This window comes from Daphnia pulicaria, chromosome 3 (genome assembly GCF_021234035.1).
Source record: "Daphnia pulicaria isolate SC F1-1A chromosome 3, SC_F0-13Bv2, whole genome shotgun sequence".
NCBI classification, from domain to species: domain Eukaryota; kingdom Metazoa; phylum Arthropoda; class Branchiopoda; order Diplostraca; family Daphniidae; genus Daphnia; species Daphnia pulicaria.
In genome coordinates this window covers 12,407,173-12,424,941 of record NC_060915.1, presented here as the reverse complement: position 1 = coordinate 12,424,941, position 17,769 = coordinate 12,407,173, and the positions used below count along the sequence as shown (strand labels likewise).

Genomic DNA, 17,769 nt, shown 5'->3' with positions numbered 1-17,769 from the left:
GGATTTTCATCTGGTCAAAGAGAAAAAAGAGAAACATTCTTGACTGCAAAACAAAATAAATAGCAAATGCACGTCATGCATTAGGGAGCAGCTTACAAACAAAGGAAGTACCGTTTCAGGAAGTAAATGAATGATAGTTTACTCTTCATTAGAACTCTCATGATTCATAATCGTGCTATTTTAAAATCTTACTTTTAAAGTTATTAACCTGCTCAGCAGCAGCACTTGCATCTATGATGGAAGAGATGGAAGAGATGGAAGAGTTTGGGAGACACAGACACGACACGACGATCACAATTCACATTTTTATAATTTCATTTGTTGAACTATTTTTTGTACAGCCATTAACGCCGTTGCCAAATGGACGTTTGCTCTCCACAGCTTCCCGCTAATTTTAAAACAAAATGTTGCATCCGTATTCCGCATACAAGAAGAAACTAAAACATTGATTATTTTAAAAATAGGAGAATTTTATGGATGATCTTGTATGTTCCCTTGTTCCCCTTTTTTACTTTTATTATAACAATTTTAAAGGCATCAATGCAAGAACACCAGTAAAAATTAGCTTGATCCGAAATAATGCGATACTATGGTTACTCTTTTGACAAGAATCTTTTAAACAGAACCGTGGGAAAGAAACTGATTTTGCAGTGGTAACAAACGTACGAAATCGAAAGTTATAAGGGGCAAGTGGGATGTCTCCCTAAGCAACACTGGCGCGGATGACCGCATTTTAGCCGCAAATAATTCCCAATTAGCAGCTGCAATCATCTTTCTAATTGACAAGCATTTTTTAAGGGGGATAGGAAAACCTCAATGGTACCAGTCATCTCGATCGAACGAACGGTGCGAATATCAAAGGAGCGTGATTGCGGCCGGTCATTTTCACTTCCATCACGAAAGCTAGATGTCGTAAGTCTACACGACTACACACATCTCGTGATAATCGAGTTGGGCCTTTCTATGTGTTTTTCATTCGAGGCACGTATTTGACAGGAACAACAACGCAAACGCCAGAGCAGTCTCACTTTGTTTTGTTCAAACAAAACAGGTACACATAAGTTTCAATGCGTCATTCAGCTGATGAGAGATTGTCCTCATACGCCAGGCGGTGGGTTCCCATTCCATTTGGACACAGAAATTCAAGAGTTTGGGAAATTCGACGTCTTGGTTTTCAAATAACAAGCGACAAAAGGTGACCAACATCAAAGTAACTACGATTAACACTCAACAATTCTTCAAAAGAAAAAGCATTAAAGTGTAAGAATAATTATCGATCGCTTTTTAAGGAAAATGGGACGAACTCAACGGTGTCAATAATCTAGTGCGCACTGTGCTGCCCAGTTTGAATTCAAATTATAAAATTAATTCACGAGTATACTTTCTCTTTCCTATAAGTGACACATTCAGTCCAGCGTTTTGTTGCTAGAAGAGGTTTCGTCTAAACCCTTGCGTGATTCGGCGTGTGCACCGTATTGCAAAAGTGAAAGCGGAATTTCGTCATTACGTTTCAGTTTTGCAAAAGCGATGTTCTTTACTGTTTTGTGTGTAAACAACATTTGTCGTTTTACCGTGGTAGTTGCAACTTGCAATTGCTTTTTACCCCAAGTTTAACTGTAAGTAAATGTGACAAATCTGTTTAAGGGTCGCCGATTTTTAAAATTTTGAGAGAGATTTAGGTTTGTTTTCTCAAGGCCACACGAGACACGACGAACCACCAGCTACATAGTCAGTGACGTCAGAGGAAGTCCAACCCATTTATAAACATCCGTTTACGGTATGGTTGGCATCCAGCAATAAGGTAAAAAAATTTTTTTTTTAGAGCTATTAAAAATTTAATTAACCTTACTATTGCTACCTATTTTATAGAACGCCAAACGTTATAAAAATAAATCGAAAATGTCTGATGCCCTCCATGAGGAAGTGACGCAAAGTGATGAGTCATCAACTGGGATCGCAAGCGATTTGGTGGTTAATTCACCGTCGGCAGACGAGATGCCACCTGTGAGCGAGAAGGGATCCGACGCGGGACACGGTAACCGATTTCAATCAAAACTTTTAATGTTGTTTTGTATCCGCGCAATCAACGCCGAATACAAATTCTATTTGGGCACGGAACTCCTTGATCAAGGCAACAAGTTCGACGACTTGATTTTCAAATTTAAAAGAGATGAAAACGCGGAAAGTAAAGGAGAAAGCTGGCCGTATCAATACCTGCAAGCCAAGAGCCGAATGCACGAAACAAGAGATAAAATAACAGCTAAAGATTTATTCGCTGTACCGGCGAAAGGGAAACAAATTAACATTGATTTCAGTCTACCAAAATATTTCCGTTCTTATCGTGAAATAATAAGAAGAGGTGACGAGATTGACAGTTGCATCATTTGCACGAACATTGACTTTGAAAATAAAGAAATCCTTGAGAAAAATGGGATTGAAATAAAGGAAGTGCAACTAACTGATCCTATTTTAAAATTCGAAAAACTATCGGATGGAAAAAACCCAACTCGATGCAAAATAGAAATTAAAAGCAACAGCCCATTATCTAACATATTAAAAAAAGAAACTACCTCGAAAATTCTAGCGAAAATGCTGTGGGAAACTAAAGATATGAAACTAAATCCAAAATCCGAATTAATCCGCAATTACCATATTGCTTTGGTCAATGAAAACGTAATCGACCCTAAGACAAAAAAATTTCACGAAGATTTCATTAATCAACCTGATGGACTCACTGAAGGTGCCAAGGAATTGCGTAAAAATCTTCAGCGATTTGATAAAAACTTCGAAAGCTTGAATAAATTGACTGTCAGTTTTGATAAAAGTTTCGGTAAAACGCCACTAGAGCCCAAAATATTTAATTATGATCTACCCGTTGCTGTGAAGGACGAGGAAATAAAAGGATTCTTGGATAAGCTCATCTTCGCAGTCAACACGCCCAACGAAGGCGAACTGGATGACGTACTCAAACATGAAATGAGCATTTATTTCACGCTGCACAGTACCGATCTTCAATCAGCCTTCGTCTTGAACGAAATGGTCAACTGGTTCAAAAGAGAACACAATTTTTGGCTATCATCGAAGGATGCAAAGGAATTATTTTTAAACAAAACGCACAAAATAATGGAGTCGATACGTGTCAATGCGATTTCAATCGACTATCAGAACCAGTTAAAGAAAGACCTGATGGGATTAGAATTTAATAACAATTCTATTAAATCTACGACTGAAAAATTGAAACGTTTATTCAAAGACACTTCAAACTCTGTTATTCTTATTTACTCAGAGTCGCCGCAACACACGGCTGTCAAATTCATCGCTGCCATCAAAACACTCCCAGAATTTAAATGTGACGACAGTTTCTTGGTGACGCCTTCGAAGCGTCTAAATGACGAAGTGGAAGCTAAAAAAATTAATCACTGTTTGGCATTAAAGGAGGATTCTCACAATCTACTCGTCGTCGTTTGTGACGGGGAAGCATCGGCTCAAAATTACCACAAATATGCCAGTCTAATCCCGGATGGACGAACAGATGATAAAATAAATAAAGTGGTTATCATATGTGCGGATAAATCTGCCATGATAACCGATGAAATCAACTACACTGATCTAACTGATGAATTCAAGCAAAAACTCCTGTCTCAAAAAGTTTCTTTCCAGCTCAAAAAAGATCTGAGACAACAGGAAATCGAAGATAATAAAATGACAGTGGGAAAATTGATTGGTGACAAACCGGAAGAGGTAATCGATATCAATTCCATAAAGGAGTTGACGCAATTTGAGAAGGAATTAATTATTCCTTCATTCGATGACACAACTCATTTTGATGAGCAAATGTACATCCAGCGAAAGTTGAAATTTCCTTTCCACAACAAGTTTGAGGATGAAATAGCGAAGCGACTTGACTGCAGTGTAAAACTACTACAGGGGGAGTGTAAGATTCGAACAGATGGCCACATCGAATGGCCCGTTGAAGACAAACGCAAAAAAGAAATATGGGATAAAATTCTAGATGTCGCAAATCAATCGTCGTCAATAAATGAAATTCACGAAGATGATCATTTGGCCCATTTAAATGAAAATACAAAAGAAAAGTCAGTTGTCATCATATCCGGTGTGGCCGGAGCGGGAAAATCTACTCTTCTCTCTCAATATTACAAAGAAATTAAAAAAGCAAAACCGGACCATTGGGTAATCAGAATCAATTTAGTGGATCACTACGAAGCAATTCTGAAACTGGATAATATTACGCGTTCAAATGCTGTCGACTTTTTTATCAATCAGCTCCACGTCGTCGATGAAAAAAGTTCATTTTCTCGCTCGTTACTGAGAAAACGGTTGGAGACGGGAGACCGTATCATTTTCATGTTTGACGGATTAGATGAAATCAGCGACTTGTGTCAAGATAAGGCGATTGAATTGATGAAAGCCATCACTGAAAACAAATCGATCCAACTTTATGTGACGACCCGACCCCACATGCTCGATAAACTGCAATTCCAATTGTCTCAATTGGCTTACAGTTTAACAAATTTTCAAAGAAACGACCAAATTGATTTCTTGATTAAATATTGGGAGAAAGAACTGGATTTGATTGGCGATAAAAATGGCCCAATTCAACAATTCGCTGAATCCTTAATTGATCGGGTATCGGAAACTTTAAAAGATAAAGAAAGTTCTTTCATTGGAATCCCATTGCAATGTCGGATCATAGCCGAATGTTTCCAATCAGAAGTCCGATCGGCGCTGGGAGAAACCAGTAGAGCTACGAAACTCATAGTCGATTTATTTGATGGTCAGAGATTCGATTTAGCTAATTTGTATCGTCGTTTAATGAAAACGAAAAGCAAAGTTTATCGTGAAGAGAAAGCCAATGCTGCTAACGCTAATCAGATCATGGAAGACGCTATTAATCATTTGATTCAAGATATTCAGGATCACCTTACAAATTTGGCCATCAAAACAATCGTCACAGATCAGAAGCTGTTGAACGTCTTGTTGCCACCTCAGTCATCGCATCGGTCCGACAAAGACATCGCCAAGTGGGAAAATACAATCGCTTTAAACAGCCTGAAATTTGGGTTGACATTCAAAAGCGGAGATGAATCAAAGGTTCAATTCCTGCACCGGACATACGCCGAGTATTTATTCGCCAGATATTTGTACGAAGGGTTTCTTCTCGATGAGAAACGACACAACAAATTGCTAGAAAATGAATCCATTCGAATGCTAATCCTGAAAAAAATCCTGGCGGAACGGAAGTACGATGGCGTCCAAGTGTTTCTCAATAGCATGTTGAAAGAATTAGTCGAGGACGACGAAGAATGGCGAAATAGAATTGACAACCGCGATTTACCGGAAAGACTAAAGAAATTGACGGAAAATTTTTACAATCGATTTCTTCGTCAAGAATTACCTCCACCGGTGCCAGACACAGAGGTTTCTTTGGGGTGTCCTCGAACATCAAAAGTTTACCAACGGTACGACACTGAAAACGCACTTTATTTTTCGCTTGGCACAGGGAATACGATAATATTCACATTCCTATGCGATTGTATTGATGCAACTTTGGAAAAAGAACAAATCGAAAACGTAATGATGAAATCTTTCATGGAAGGAAGAAGCTATTTTTCATTTGCTTTTTTTCGCAAGACTAAAAGTAAATTATTTGAACGATTTATAAATTACTTGGACAGCGAGGCGGATAAAGTTATATCAACGCTTACAGCTTTCAGTTGTAACTTGCCTCCAAGTGATTTGAAATATTCTGAATGGAATGGAGAGGAACAACAAGAAACTGTGCGCCATTTGTTGCAGTTCATGAAAAAGAAACACGAGGCTTTCGACAAGTATTTCAGTCCCGATATAGAGATCATAACGAAGCCCATCTTAAACTTTTTCATTTTCAACGAAAATTACGAAAGTCATCTAGAAATCTTTTTGGGATTACTGTCTCAATCGACGGCCTGTTCTGACGATTTTAAATTTGCGAATTTGCTGAAAAAAGCCTTCTGTTCCAAAGAACATTTTATTAGTGGTCGAATCGAAAAAGTATTAAATACCTTACGCGGGCTTAATAAATCCAATCTACTGACTCAACTTTATGGCATAGTTCTAGCGATAGAACCAGAAGCTTTTCAAAATATTTACCAGCCGCGGCCGCTAGAAGGAGACTCCATTGGAAAAGACGTGACGGATCTGAAAATACTGATGGAACGAGATTCGTATCGCATGACTCGCCTTCACCGAGCAGCCTACTACGGAAACAAGGAGGCAGTCGACGAAATGTTGGAAAAGATTCGCCAAAATTTGGCTGATCCGGATCACAAAAAAGTTGCCGATAAAGTCATAAATGAAGTCATGGCTCGTGATGAATATGGATTTACGCCGTTTTACGTGGCGGCTGTCCGTGGTCAAGAGGAAATCTGTTACAAGATGCTGACCTTCTTAAAACAAGTTCTTCCCGGCGACATACTAGAAAAATATTGGACAGACACAAATGGATTCGTGCGCCGTGGGCTTTCCGACTCAATTGATTCTGAAAACATTCAAATGTTGCAATTGATTCTGATAGTGGTCAAGAAAGTACTGGGGCAAAAAGAACTAATCCGAGTTATTAGTTTTCACCGTTGGTCGAATTCTGTTTTCGTCGAATGCAAAACGAAAAAATTATTCAACGCAATGGCAACGATCGTCGTGACGAGAGACGACAATGCGCCGGATTACACAGATTTATACGACTTGGTTTTTCACGATAGTATAACAATACAATCCCTCGCGTATATCGACGTCGAAAATCTTCAAGGATTGTTGTCACTAAAAGGAGTCGACGATTTTACGAAGTATAACGTAAGGTCGACGATTCCAGGTTTCCCTTTGATTCCATGTCACCTACTAGAACATTTCACAAAGAATCAACTCGAACAGTTTGTCGAAACTATTATTTCTAAAAACAATTTTACAAAAATTGGAGGATCGCTTGATGTCGTCAAATCTGTTGATTTAGATGACCCAGCAAAGGCGGAATCGATTACCCTTCATTGTTTAGGTCTGGGATGGAATAGAGAAGATTTGGAGTTTCACGACAATGGTGACGGCAACACCACCATTTCCATCAAAGAACGGCTAGTGCCGAGAAATAGCTATTGGAGAGATTTTATTATATCGGCAGCGAGCGAAAATTATGCGAATTTTGAAGACGGATTTATATTTCTTGATGGAGTCCTTCGTATTTACGATTGTTTGAAATGCCTGAGTGACAGCTTTAAGAAAAAGCTTTTACTGCATGAAGAAGAAAACGGTTTTATCATGATTTGTTTTTCACTAGAGGCTGTGAAACGAATGTTAACATATCTGTCGAAAGAAAGCCAAGAGGAAGTGAAACAGCAGTGGAAGGATAACGCACCTTCAATTGACAAATTTTTCCCGCTGACTATGGAACAACCTAATAATCATGACATCATGTCGACAGCGCGCAGATGGACTAATGTCTTGCGGTTTTATTTGCATTACGGAAGTGAAGTTCATCTAAAGGAGTTTGTCAACATTGTCACGTCCTTACGTGACATAGGTGGGGAACGACGTAGCGTATGGAGTTACATATTTGAACATTGTCACAAAGAAGAAAAGCCAAAGGAAATATTGAAACTCGTGTCGGAGAAAACTGACATTTTTGGGTCGGATGCCCTGAAAACAATTCTACTTCACAAGATAGATGAGATTCCATTACTAATTAAAGCTGTGTTGTGGGGATCAGATATTGACGCCTGGCTGGAAATTTTGCCAAAAGAAATCAGAGAAGAAATTCAACAAACTATGAAAATGAATACACCCGAGTTAATAGATCGAGCGTTTCAAAAACCCCAAACCCATTTCAAGATATTTGATTTTCAACATTATTACAATAGATTGAATACCTTGATATCTTTCCTCAATTACAGTAACGATATTCAACTTCAACAATTTGTTCAGAATATAACATTATTCAATTTAATTATCCCCATAAATGGCCCCCTTCAACAAGAGAAAAAGTGCAGCATATGGACTGAGCTATTAACCCACGCTTGCCATGATCGCAATACGGCCGACATTGCAAAAATGGACAAATTCATGAAGTGCCTCTCAGAGAAATTGGGCTCAAATGCCGTTAAAGAATTGGTGCTCCATAACGACGGAGAAAGACCCGTCATATTTTATCCTGCACTGAGAGGAGAGCAAAAATTGCTGGAAAAGATGCTCAAGTATTTGACCGTCAAAGATCGAAAAACAGTTCAGCGCCAAGTCGATCAGTTCTTGGACGAAACTTGCAAGACAGACGTTTCTCCTTGATTACTGGGACCGGAAATAATTACGAGACTAACTGGGTTGCTATGTGTCCTAACTCAATTATCCTTATAAAATGTTTTCATTTTTTCCATTTGTATTACAGCCCGACCTGACCTGGAAGCCCATTTTCGTGTGAAATATTTGTTTGAGCGCCTTCTTAATACAATTTCAAATATCCGCTACAAGCAGATTTGTCACCTAACTGGCAACCCTAACCCATTCAGCGTAAAACAAACAAACAAAAAAACAAAAGAAACAAGGACCACCCGAGCCATAGCAATAGCAAGCTTGAGAAATTTAAGCATATTTTATGAACCTAATCAAGCAACGCGAGCTATACAAACAGTTGCAGAGAACCACAGTCAGATAAAACGGGTTTCTGCACGAACAATAACAACTGGCTATTCGTGGGTTCAGTAAGGGCTAGATTCAAAGGTAAAATAGGGGAGTTTTATTCACGACCTCAGCTTTTCCCTATTTTCCAAGTTGAAAAGTAAAAGATGACTCATAAAAAAGACAGAATTAATCCTAATGCGATTACAGTCGTGTTTTTTTTTTTTTTTTTTTTTTTTTTTTGCCCTTAACAGTTTCGACACCGGCCGGATGTGTCGAAACTATGCTGACCCAAAGGAACGAGAAAAAAAAAATATTTTTCTCTCACAAGAAGACGCAACCAAAATAAAGGGAAAATAATTCAAGTTTTCCCTACCTTTCAACCTGGGAAATACAGCCAGGCATCTCCAATTTCTCCAGCCACAGAAAAGTTTCTAAATACGCCATCCACGGGATAGAAGGAAGGGGGTCCTCGTGAATACACCCACATTCACATGGTTTATACACGAGGAAAGAGATGGGATTTAAAGGAGGGGAAGAAGAGATGAATCGCCCGATGTCGATGGATCCTCCAATGAAACAGGATGATGTTTATCTACATTTTAAAGTATAGATATTAATGTTATGCACAGTATTATAGGAAAGTTGAAATTGAGATGTTGGGTATGCATAAATTCATTTTTCAGCCACTGCACATACACCTATGCAAAACATGTTAATTAAAATACACTACCGAATGAATAGTACTATGAAATTTTATATTACGGCACTCAGAATCATGATGCGATTGATATTCTTAGTTTTTCATTAACCTGTTCAATAGCAGCACTTAAAAAATAATAAAATATTTATGATGATGGAAGGGATGGAAGAGTTTAGGAGACACGACAATCACATTTTTGTCATTCAATTTGTTGTTCTATATTTTTCGTGCAAGATAGCACCGTTGCCAAATTTAAATTCTATCTCCTCTCAGGCCCTTCCCGCTAATTTTAAAACAAAAATGTTGCATCCATAGACAAGAAGAGTCTTAGTAAAGATTATAGGCCTAGATTATTAAATAGGAGAAAACCTGAGTTGTTGCCTTATTCCCCTTTTTTCTTTTATTATAACAACTTTAAAGGTATAGGGCGCTATATAAGAACAACATCCAAAATAATGCGATACTATGGTTTCTCATTTTACAAGAATCTGTTTACAGAAGGGCCAGAAGCGTAGGAAAGGAACTGACTTGCAATGGTAACAAACGTACAAAATTGAAAGTTATATAATGGGCAACAGGGCAAGTGGGATGTCTCCCTAAGTAACACCGGTGCGGACGACCGCATTGGCCGCAAATCATTCTCAATTAGCAGCTGTGACCATCTTTCCAATTGACAAGCTTTAAAAAAAAATCGGAAGGAAAACTTCGATGGTAGGCTACCGAGCGATTAGTGCAAACATAGAAGGAACGAGATTGCGGCCGGTTAATTTCACTTTCACGAACGCTAGATGTCGTGAGTCTCCACGCAATGCTAGATGTGAGACAACACGACTACACAGAACTCGTGAAAACTGAGTTGGGCGGGCCCTTAAACTGTTCTTTTCCATTAAAGCAGCATTAGAGGCTCGCATTTGACAGGAACAACAACGCAACGCCAGAGCAGTCTCACTTTGTTTTGTTCAAACACAACAGATACACACAATTTACAACGCGTATAATTCAGTGATAGTTTAGTTTATAGTGTTTGGCTGACGTGGTGTGTTATTTCGGATTGTCAGTTACTTCTAGAGTCCAGAAAATTAAACTGAAAGTCGTTCTTCAATAAGTAGGTCAGTTATGGCTGAGCAGCGAGACTCTGCTCATGCAACAATTGCTCCTCTACAGGGTGAGGTTGAGGCTCTCCCCCTCGGGACATTGGTACCGCCGAAAATAACAAACGCCAACAGACCGATTCACGGCAGTTTGTTTCAGTTTAAATTGACAGAGATCGCCCTGATACGAGGCATAGGCGCTGGGTTCCCATTCCATTTGGGCACGGAAATTCAAGAGTTTGGGAAATTCGACGACTTGGTTTTCAAGTATCAAGTGACAACAGGCGATCAACGTCAACAGTGGCGCTACAAATTTGTACAGGCCAAGCACAAGTTGGACGAAGGCAACTGTAAAATAACTTCACAAGAGCTTCGTTCTAGAGACAATGGCAATTTCAGCATCGCCAAATATTTCAAGTCTTATCGCAACGATATCATTAACGAGAGTCAGGGCCGTTGCCCGGAAGCAATCGACGACGTTGTCATCTGCACCAATATTAATTTCAACGAAAATGAATTAATTAGAAATGGAATCGAGTTGGTGCCTCACAATGATCCGTCCGATAAGATTTTGACGTTTGACAAATTGCCTGGAGGCAAAGTTCCACTTCGCTACAAACTGAAAAACACGCAAGTGGTGCGTGAAATATTAAAAGAAAATTGCCCAATATTTTACCTGGCCAAGAAATTGATGGAAAGCAAAACGGGTGAGAACCGATTCGATTTAACTCACGAAATCTTTCAGAAATATCTCCCGGCTTTACTTCACGAAAATGTCATCCACTTGCAAAGTAAATCATTCCACTTTAATTTCATTTACGGCACGAACTTGTCACGCAGCGCCAACGAAATGCGCAAAATTCTCAGAGATTTTTCACAGAGAAATCACTGGGAAAGAGACTGGCGAAAATTTACATTTCACAGAAAATTGTGGCCGACAACTTTGGGATCGCAGCTATTGCCTAAACCTAATTACGTCACGGATACAGAAATCGAAAGTTTCTTGGACAAGTTCGTCTTCGCTGTAAACACTCCGAATGAGGTCGAATTGGATACAATAATGAAACGGGAGCTGGGCAATTATTACAATTTGCTGGTCAGCGATATACAGTCGAATATCTTTTTCAACAAAATGCTCGACTGGTTCAAGAACCCCGAATCGCGATGGATGACATCCGACGAAGGGCTTCATATGCTCGAAGAAGGTAGAAACAAAATCGACCTAATGCGATCTGAAATTACAATCAGTTATCAAAATCCTATGAATAAAATTGTGGAATTGAAAGAAGAAGTGATTGAAGACACGGCGGGAAAACTGAAACCTTTCCTAACTTCAAACAGCGATGAGAAAATGAATTACATTTCAACATACTGGCCGGATTTCACGGCTGTCAAAGTCGTTTCGGCAATCAAAACGCTTGCCGATTATAAATGCAGCGACAGCTACTTAATAGTTTCATCAAAATGTTTCGAAAATCTCGGCGAAAGGGAACAATTAACCAAGACTTTTGCCAACGAAAATGCCCACCATCTTTTAATCGTCGTTTGTACCGAGGAAGAATTCAATTTCGACCGATACGCTGATTTTATTCCAGCCAATAAAGAAAAGAAGAAAATACTACTGATTGTCAAAAGAAGAATCAACTTGGATAACTTACACCTCCTCAATCACGATGACGCCATCAGCTACGGGCAATTGCGTGAAACATCACAAGACGCAATCCTCTCAAAGAAAGTCTCGTTTCAAGGCCAAGATTTACCAGTCCGAGATTTAATTGGATCTGCCAATCACGAAAATGTTTTAAATTTTTTTTCCATGCGAGAAATATTGAGTGAAAAGAAAATCGTTGTCCCTTCTTCCAATTCGATCCGCAGTGAACAAAATATTTACATCAAAAGGCATTTGACATTGCCGTTCCGAATGGACGAGAAATTTATGGATAAACTATCAAAAGAATTAAATTGCCCCGCGAGCGAACTTCAGAAACAGTTGAGAGTTGGTACAGAGGGCAACATCGTCTGGATAACCGAGGACCAGCAAAAAATATCTGAGATTTGGAATAAAATGATACAACTGTCGGCGACTAACGGGAAACAGTCGACTGCTTCCCCATCATCTGTCATTTCAGATGATGAGCTTATTTTTTATCCTAATGCTAATGAAAAAGCCGTTATTATATCTGGCGTGGCTGGAACTGGTAAAACAACAATCTTGTCTTATTTCTACCGAGAAATCAAAAAGGCTAAAGCCGATCACTGGGTCATCAGAATAAATTTGACAGACAATTTTCAAGCTCTTTCGGAATTCAGCGCCGACGTGACTAGCCTTTCCAACGCCATCAACTTTTTCACGGATATACCGGCCATCGTCAACAACAGTTGGTTCGCACGATCGCTCTTGAGGCACCGGTTGGAAACGAGCGACAGGATTGTTTTGATGCTGGACGGATTCGACGAAATCGGTGGCCAACTCCAAGAGAAAGTCATTCTATTGTTGAACATTATTCAGACTAAACTAGCTCGACTTTATATCACAACCCGAAACTATTTCAACGGGATACTCGAAAATCAACTCTTCCAATTCGCCTACACTTTGGAGAATTTCAACAAACGCCACCAGGCCGACTATCTCAACGATTATTGGATATCGAACATGAAGAAACTAATAACAGACGGACAAGAATTGTCGACTCAAGATCAAAATTTAACTCAAACATTTGCGGAATCATTGGTTAATCGAGCGTCGGAAACGCTGGACGGCGAAGAAATCTCCATCATTGGAATACCTTTGCAATGCCGGATTGTTGCCGAATGCTTCCAGTCGGAACTGCAGCGAATCATCCAGAACAAACGAGACGGAATAGTTGAAGAGGAGAATCAAATATTGGCCGATCAGAAATTCGATTTGCTGAGCATGTACCGACGTCTAATGGAAACAAAACGTCAAGTCTTTCGCGAAGAAAAGGCTAGCAATGCTTCAGCTTCCAACCAAATCGTAGACTACGCCGTTGAATGCTTAATTAAGAAAATCGAATCTCACTTGAATCAATTGGCCATCGAAACCATGTTCAGAGATCCGGAAAAAGTCAATCTTTTATCTCCAGCACTGTTGCCCTATCAGACAAAGCTCGAAAAGGTTGGCGAAGAAAAGTTCGTGACCGAATTGGGCCTTAAATTTGGCCTCACTTTGCATAGCGACGAAAACACGGAGGTGCAATTCTGGCACCGATCCTTCGCCGAGTATTTAGTGGCTAAATATTTTTACGAAGGATTCCTTCTGGAAGACGAAAGCCACAATGGAATATTAGACAAGGAACCGGTCCGCGATTTGGTATTCCAAGTGATGAGCGAACGCGAGCACGACCACTACGACGGCATCAAAGTCTTTTTCGACTCCATGTTAAAGGAACTCGTCCAAAACGATGACAACTGGCGTGAAATAGTCGACCGACGATTAATCAATCGACTGCCGGAGAGGCTAAAACAATACGCGAATTTCACAATCAATCACCACAATTGCAGGCCTTTGGGAGACGCAATCTACCGTCAACACACCAACATATTCAAGTTCATTTGCGATTGTTTCGACGTCATGTTCGATTCGACAAAAGTGCGCCAAATTTTAAACTCTGTGCTGGATTACATTAACCCTAGAACCTTCGCCGATGGTACCTGGAAAGGTCATTCAAAGAGGAGCACTGCATTGGCCAGCTTTTACGACCAAAAGTATCAGGTGTTTCAGCGATACATCGGCTACTACATGGATCACGCCGAGCGGGACGTCGTGAAACATATTTTGGAAGACATGCTATACGCACCCATCTACCTGAGGAATGACGTTTTAGATGAAACGTGCCCCGAGTGGTTGCAAGAAAACAAACTCAAAGTGATGAAACTCATTTTGGATTTTCTAGTTAAACACCGAGCGACTTTGAAACCAATTATGAGGGCCTCGACGAGAGATTACGAAAAGCCCGAAGACGTGCTCTACTTCCTGATATTTAACGAATGCTATCACAGCCAACTCGAGCAGTGGATAGAGCTCTTTGCGTTCGTGTATTCCGAAGAAAACGCGTTCATCAAACTCTTCAAGGATACAGTCAGTATTATCCGGCGTCGATTCGACGAGATCGATTTGGATAGGCAATGGGTTGAAGGTCGAATAGGAAATGCATTAAAGATATTACGAGATACCGGCCGGAATAAAGTGCTGGAAGAAATAGCTCGACTAGTGCTCATACGTGAACCTCAAGCTTTTCGACAATTTTTTGGGCATTTCTTAGCGAACGACGAAATGGAAATGACACCGGCAACTATTCACCTGCTGCTGGTTAGAGATTCTTACGGGATGACTCGTCTTCATCGAGCAGTTTTCTACGAGGACACGGAAACTGTCGATCGCCTTTTAGACTGTCTCAGCCAAAGTTTATCCTCGCCAGTTACGACCAGCACGGCCGAGCAAGTCATGAATAATGTTATGCTACTAGACGACGAGGGATTCACGCCATTCTACGTCGCTGCCGCATACCTTCACGAAGAATTATGCAATAAAATTCTCACCTTTTTCAAGAACGTTTTGACCGCCGATCAGTTACAAACACACCTGACTGCTGAAAAGATGAAATTAGTTTACGGAGTATTATGGGAAGCGGTAAAATTCCACAAAATTCAAATGTTTACAACGATTTTGACAAGTGTCAAGCACGTTTTGGGGCAGAACTACCTTTTGGGAATGTTATCGTCGAAAATCGCCTATGAAAATCGCAGCAAGACAGTGTTCAAAGAATGCAGAGAGAAGGTTTTATTCAAAGCGATGACAGACATTGTTCTGAAGGACGACGACAATGGATTCCATCAATTAAACGACCTGTTTTTCAAAGACGGCATTTCTATTCTTTCGCTGGAATACGTCGACGATGAAACATTCAAGAAAATGCTAGCAGTGATCGGATCTGATAACTGGTGTCTGAAACTACTTCGCCACGATATCTGCACTGCATTTTATTTACTGTCATCACCACCCTGCGAACTTGTTCGCCAATTTCAACAAGAACAGCTGTTGGATTTGTTGAAATTGATTACCACGTCAAAGTGTACCAAACGGAGAATCCAACAGAGTTATTGGAACCGACTGCTGCTCAACGTGAAATGGTGGAAACCTGATTTCGAGAAACCCATGGATGATTGGACATTAATGGAAGTGCTGACCCACTTTTTAAATCACACCTTTGGGAAAGTTCAAGAAAATTACATCATTGAGCTGTTTTTCGACGATAAAGGGATCGAACTTGTCACCCGATCCCTGTTGCAGTACGGCAAAAACAGTCTCACCAACGGAATCTTTAAACATTTGACGGAAGAAATTCGCAAGTACAAGGATATAAAACGTCATTTAATGGGCAAAATGCCTAAAATAATACGAGACGTCATGAAACCCACTATTCATTTTTTGATCGACGACAATTTGGAATGGAGTCGGATAAAGGTATTAGATTTTGTCATGGGTCACGCAGAGTTGACAACTGCCAACGGCGATTGCTCCGAATTATCTACATTAATTAATACCATTTTGGTTAAATACAACAACAACGTAATAAAGAAAGCGAGCATTTGGGGTGAGTATTTTCGGCACTTTGATGATGAACAAAGAATAGGAAACCCAACGTACCGCTTGAAAATGTGGACGGACAACGTTAAAGAAAGATCGGCAAGAGTTTGCGCATTCTTGAAATGCGTGTCTGAAAAGCTCGGAAGCTCCAAAGTAAAAGAATTGCTGACTCACACTCACGGCGGAGCTACATATGATATATCATATCTATCAACTTCGGTCATTTCTTTGGTGAACCTGAAGGGTCACAACAGTTTTGTAGAAGCAATGCTAACACACCTGAACGAAGAAGATCGTATTCAGGTTCGTCCTCTTCTCGGCAGAGACCAAACTGATGCTCAGGTACACTCGGCAAGCAGTGATGAACTAGCTGTTGAGATCAACGACGATTCATCAGATTGATACTTATTTAATCTGTGTTGGATTTCCATATTTTGCTCTCGAAATAGTCAGCCTACTGGAATTCCCCTATTTGAATGGATGACCGGAAGAGCTTTCGACTATGAGCCCGAACACTACGGATGGCAGTCTCAAGACCCAAATCAGATGATGATCAAAAATAATTTTAAATAGCCATTCCTTGCCGCTAACTTCAGCAACTATGAACTGAGAACTTGAAACTTCCAGCTTTCGAATGAAAAAAAAATTGTTTCGTACCTAACTGGGTCACGTTACATTCAGATATTTGAAAAATACAATTGGCCTCTCCTTTCAACGCAAAAAAAAAATAATCTGTTGGGCATTCCTACTTTACACGCGTAAAGGTTCAAATTTCTAAAAAAAAAGAAAATATTTCGGTATGCGGCAGCAAAACAATTCTGCATAGAAATTGAAAGTTATCGGCAACTATCACAACGTTATGGACGATTACCTGGAGCGGAATTGAAACAAACAAGACCCACAAACGTTATTCTTTCCCTAAATATCGGCACCCACTTTTACTGTGTGGACGCCGATTTTTTAAATCAATAAGCGATTTCAAAATCAACAGGAAATTTTGAAAAAACAAATAGCCTGGCTTTGACAACTTCGACCTGCAGAGTGAACACTCAATGGCAGCCAGCTCAAAATGTTGATGTGCCATAAACAGACGACGAGAGCAACACTGAAATATTTTTCAAAGTTTGAAGAAACTGTGGTGCATCATCAGCATATTTTCCATAGACTTATTTTCGACCCCCCCCCCCCCCCATAAAAAAGCTAGGGTACCTTAAACTTGAGACAGACCACAGCAAATAGCAAAAAAATGGTGGTAAAGTAAACTGGCTCCTACCTTGAAGCCTGGGAAATATCGGCAGGCATCTCCAATTCCCCTTAGGCTTCATCTGGGGATGCAATGAGGGGGAGATCAAAGAATTCGACCAGTATCAATGGGTGTGATCCCATTAAAGCGTGAACTGTTCACCTGCATAACAATAAAAATACAAAATATTTCAAATGAGATTTAACATGCAAATGGGTTAGCTACATAAAGCAGGAAATAAGCTGACATCATGCATGAGAGAACTTAAAATAGCTGTGATTTACATCAGCTGTCCGAACCATGCCAATCATACAAACATCAAACCAATGCATCAATCAGTATCACGAAATACATACCAAATAGAGGAAACAGAAAAACTACTGCTGATGATGCCAGGCCGGATACACAATTTAGTTAAACTTGCTAGATGTTCTCGATGATGGCTCAGGCCTAAAAAAAGAGGGAT

At 39.9% G+C, this 17,769-nt stretch overlaps 1 protein-coding gene across 1 annotated transcript; it reads left to right on the top strand.

Moving 5' to 3' along the window:
- The first annotated feature begins 10,270 nt into the window (after window positions 1–10,270).
- On the top strand, window positions 10,271–16,462 carry LOC124329457. The gene is made up of 2 exons (XM_046788516.1): window positions 10,271–10,558; window positions 10,613–16,462. Exons 1-2 carry the CDS (start codon window positions 10,478–10,480, stop codon window positions 16,460–16,462), a joined length of 5,931 nt encoding a protein of 1,976 aa, XP_046644472.1. The 5' UTR covers window positions 10,271–10,477.
- The last annotated feature ends 1,307 nt before the right edge of the window (window positions 16,463–17,769 follow it).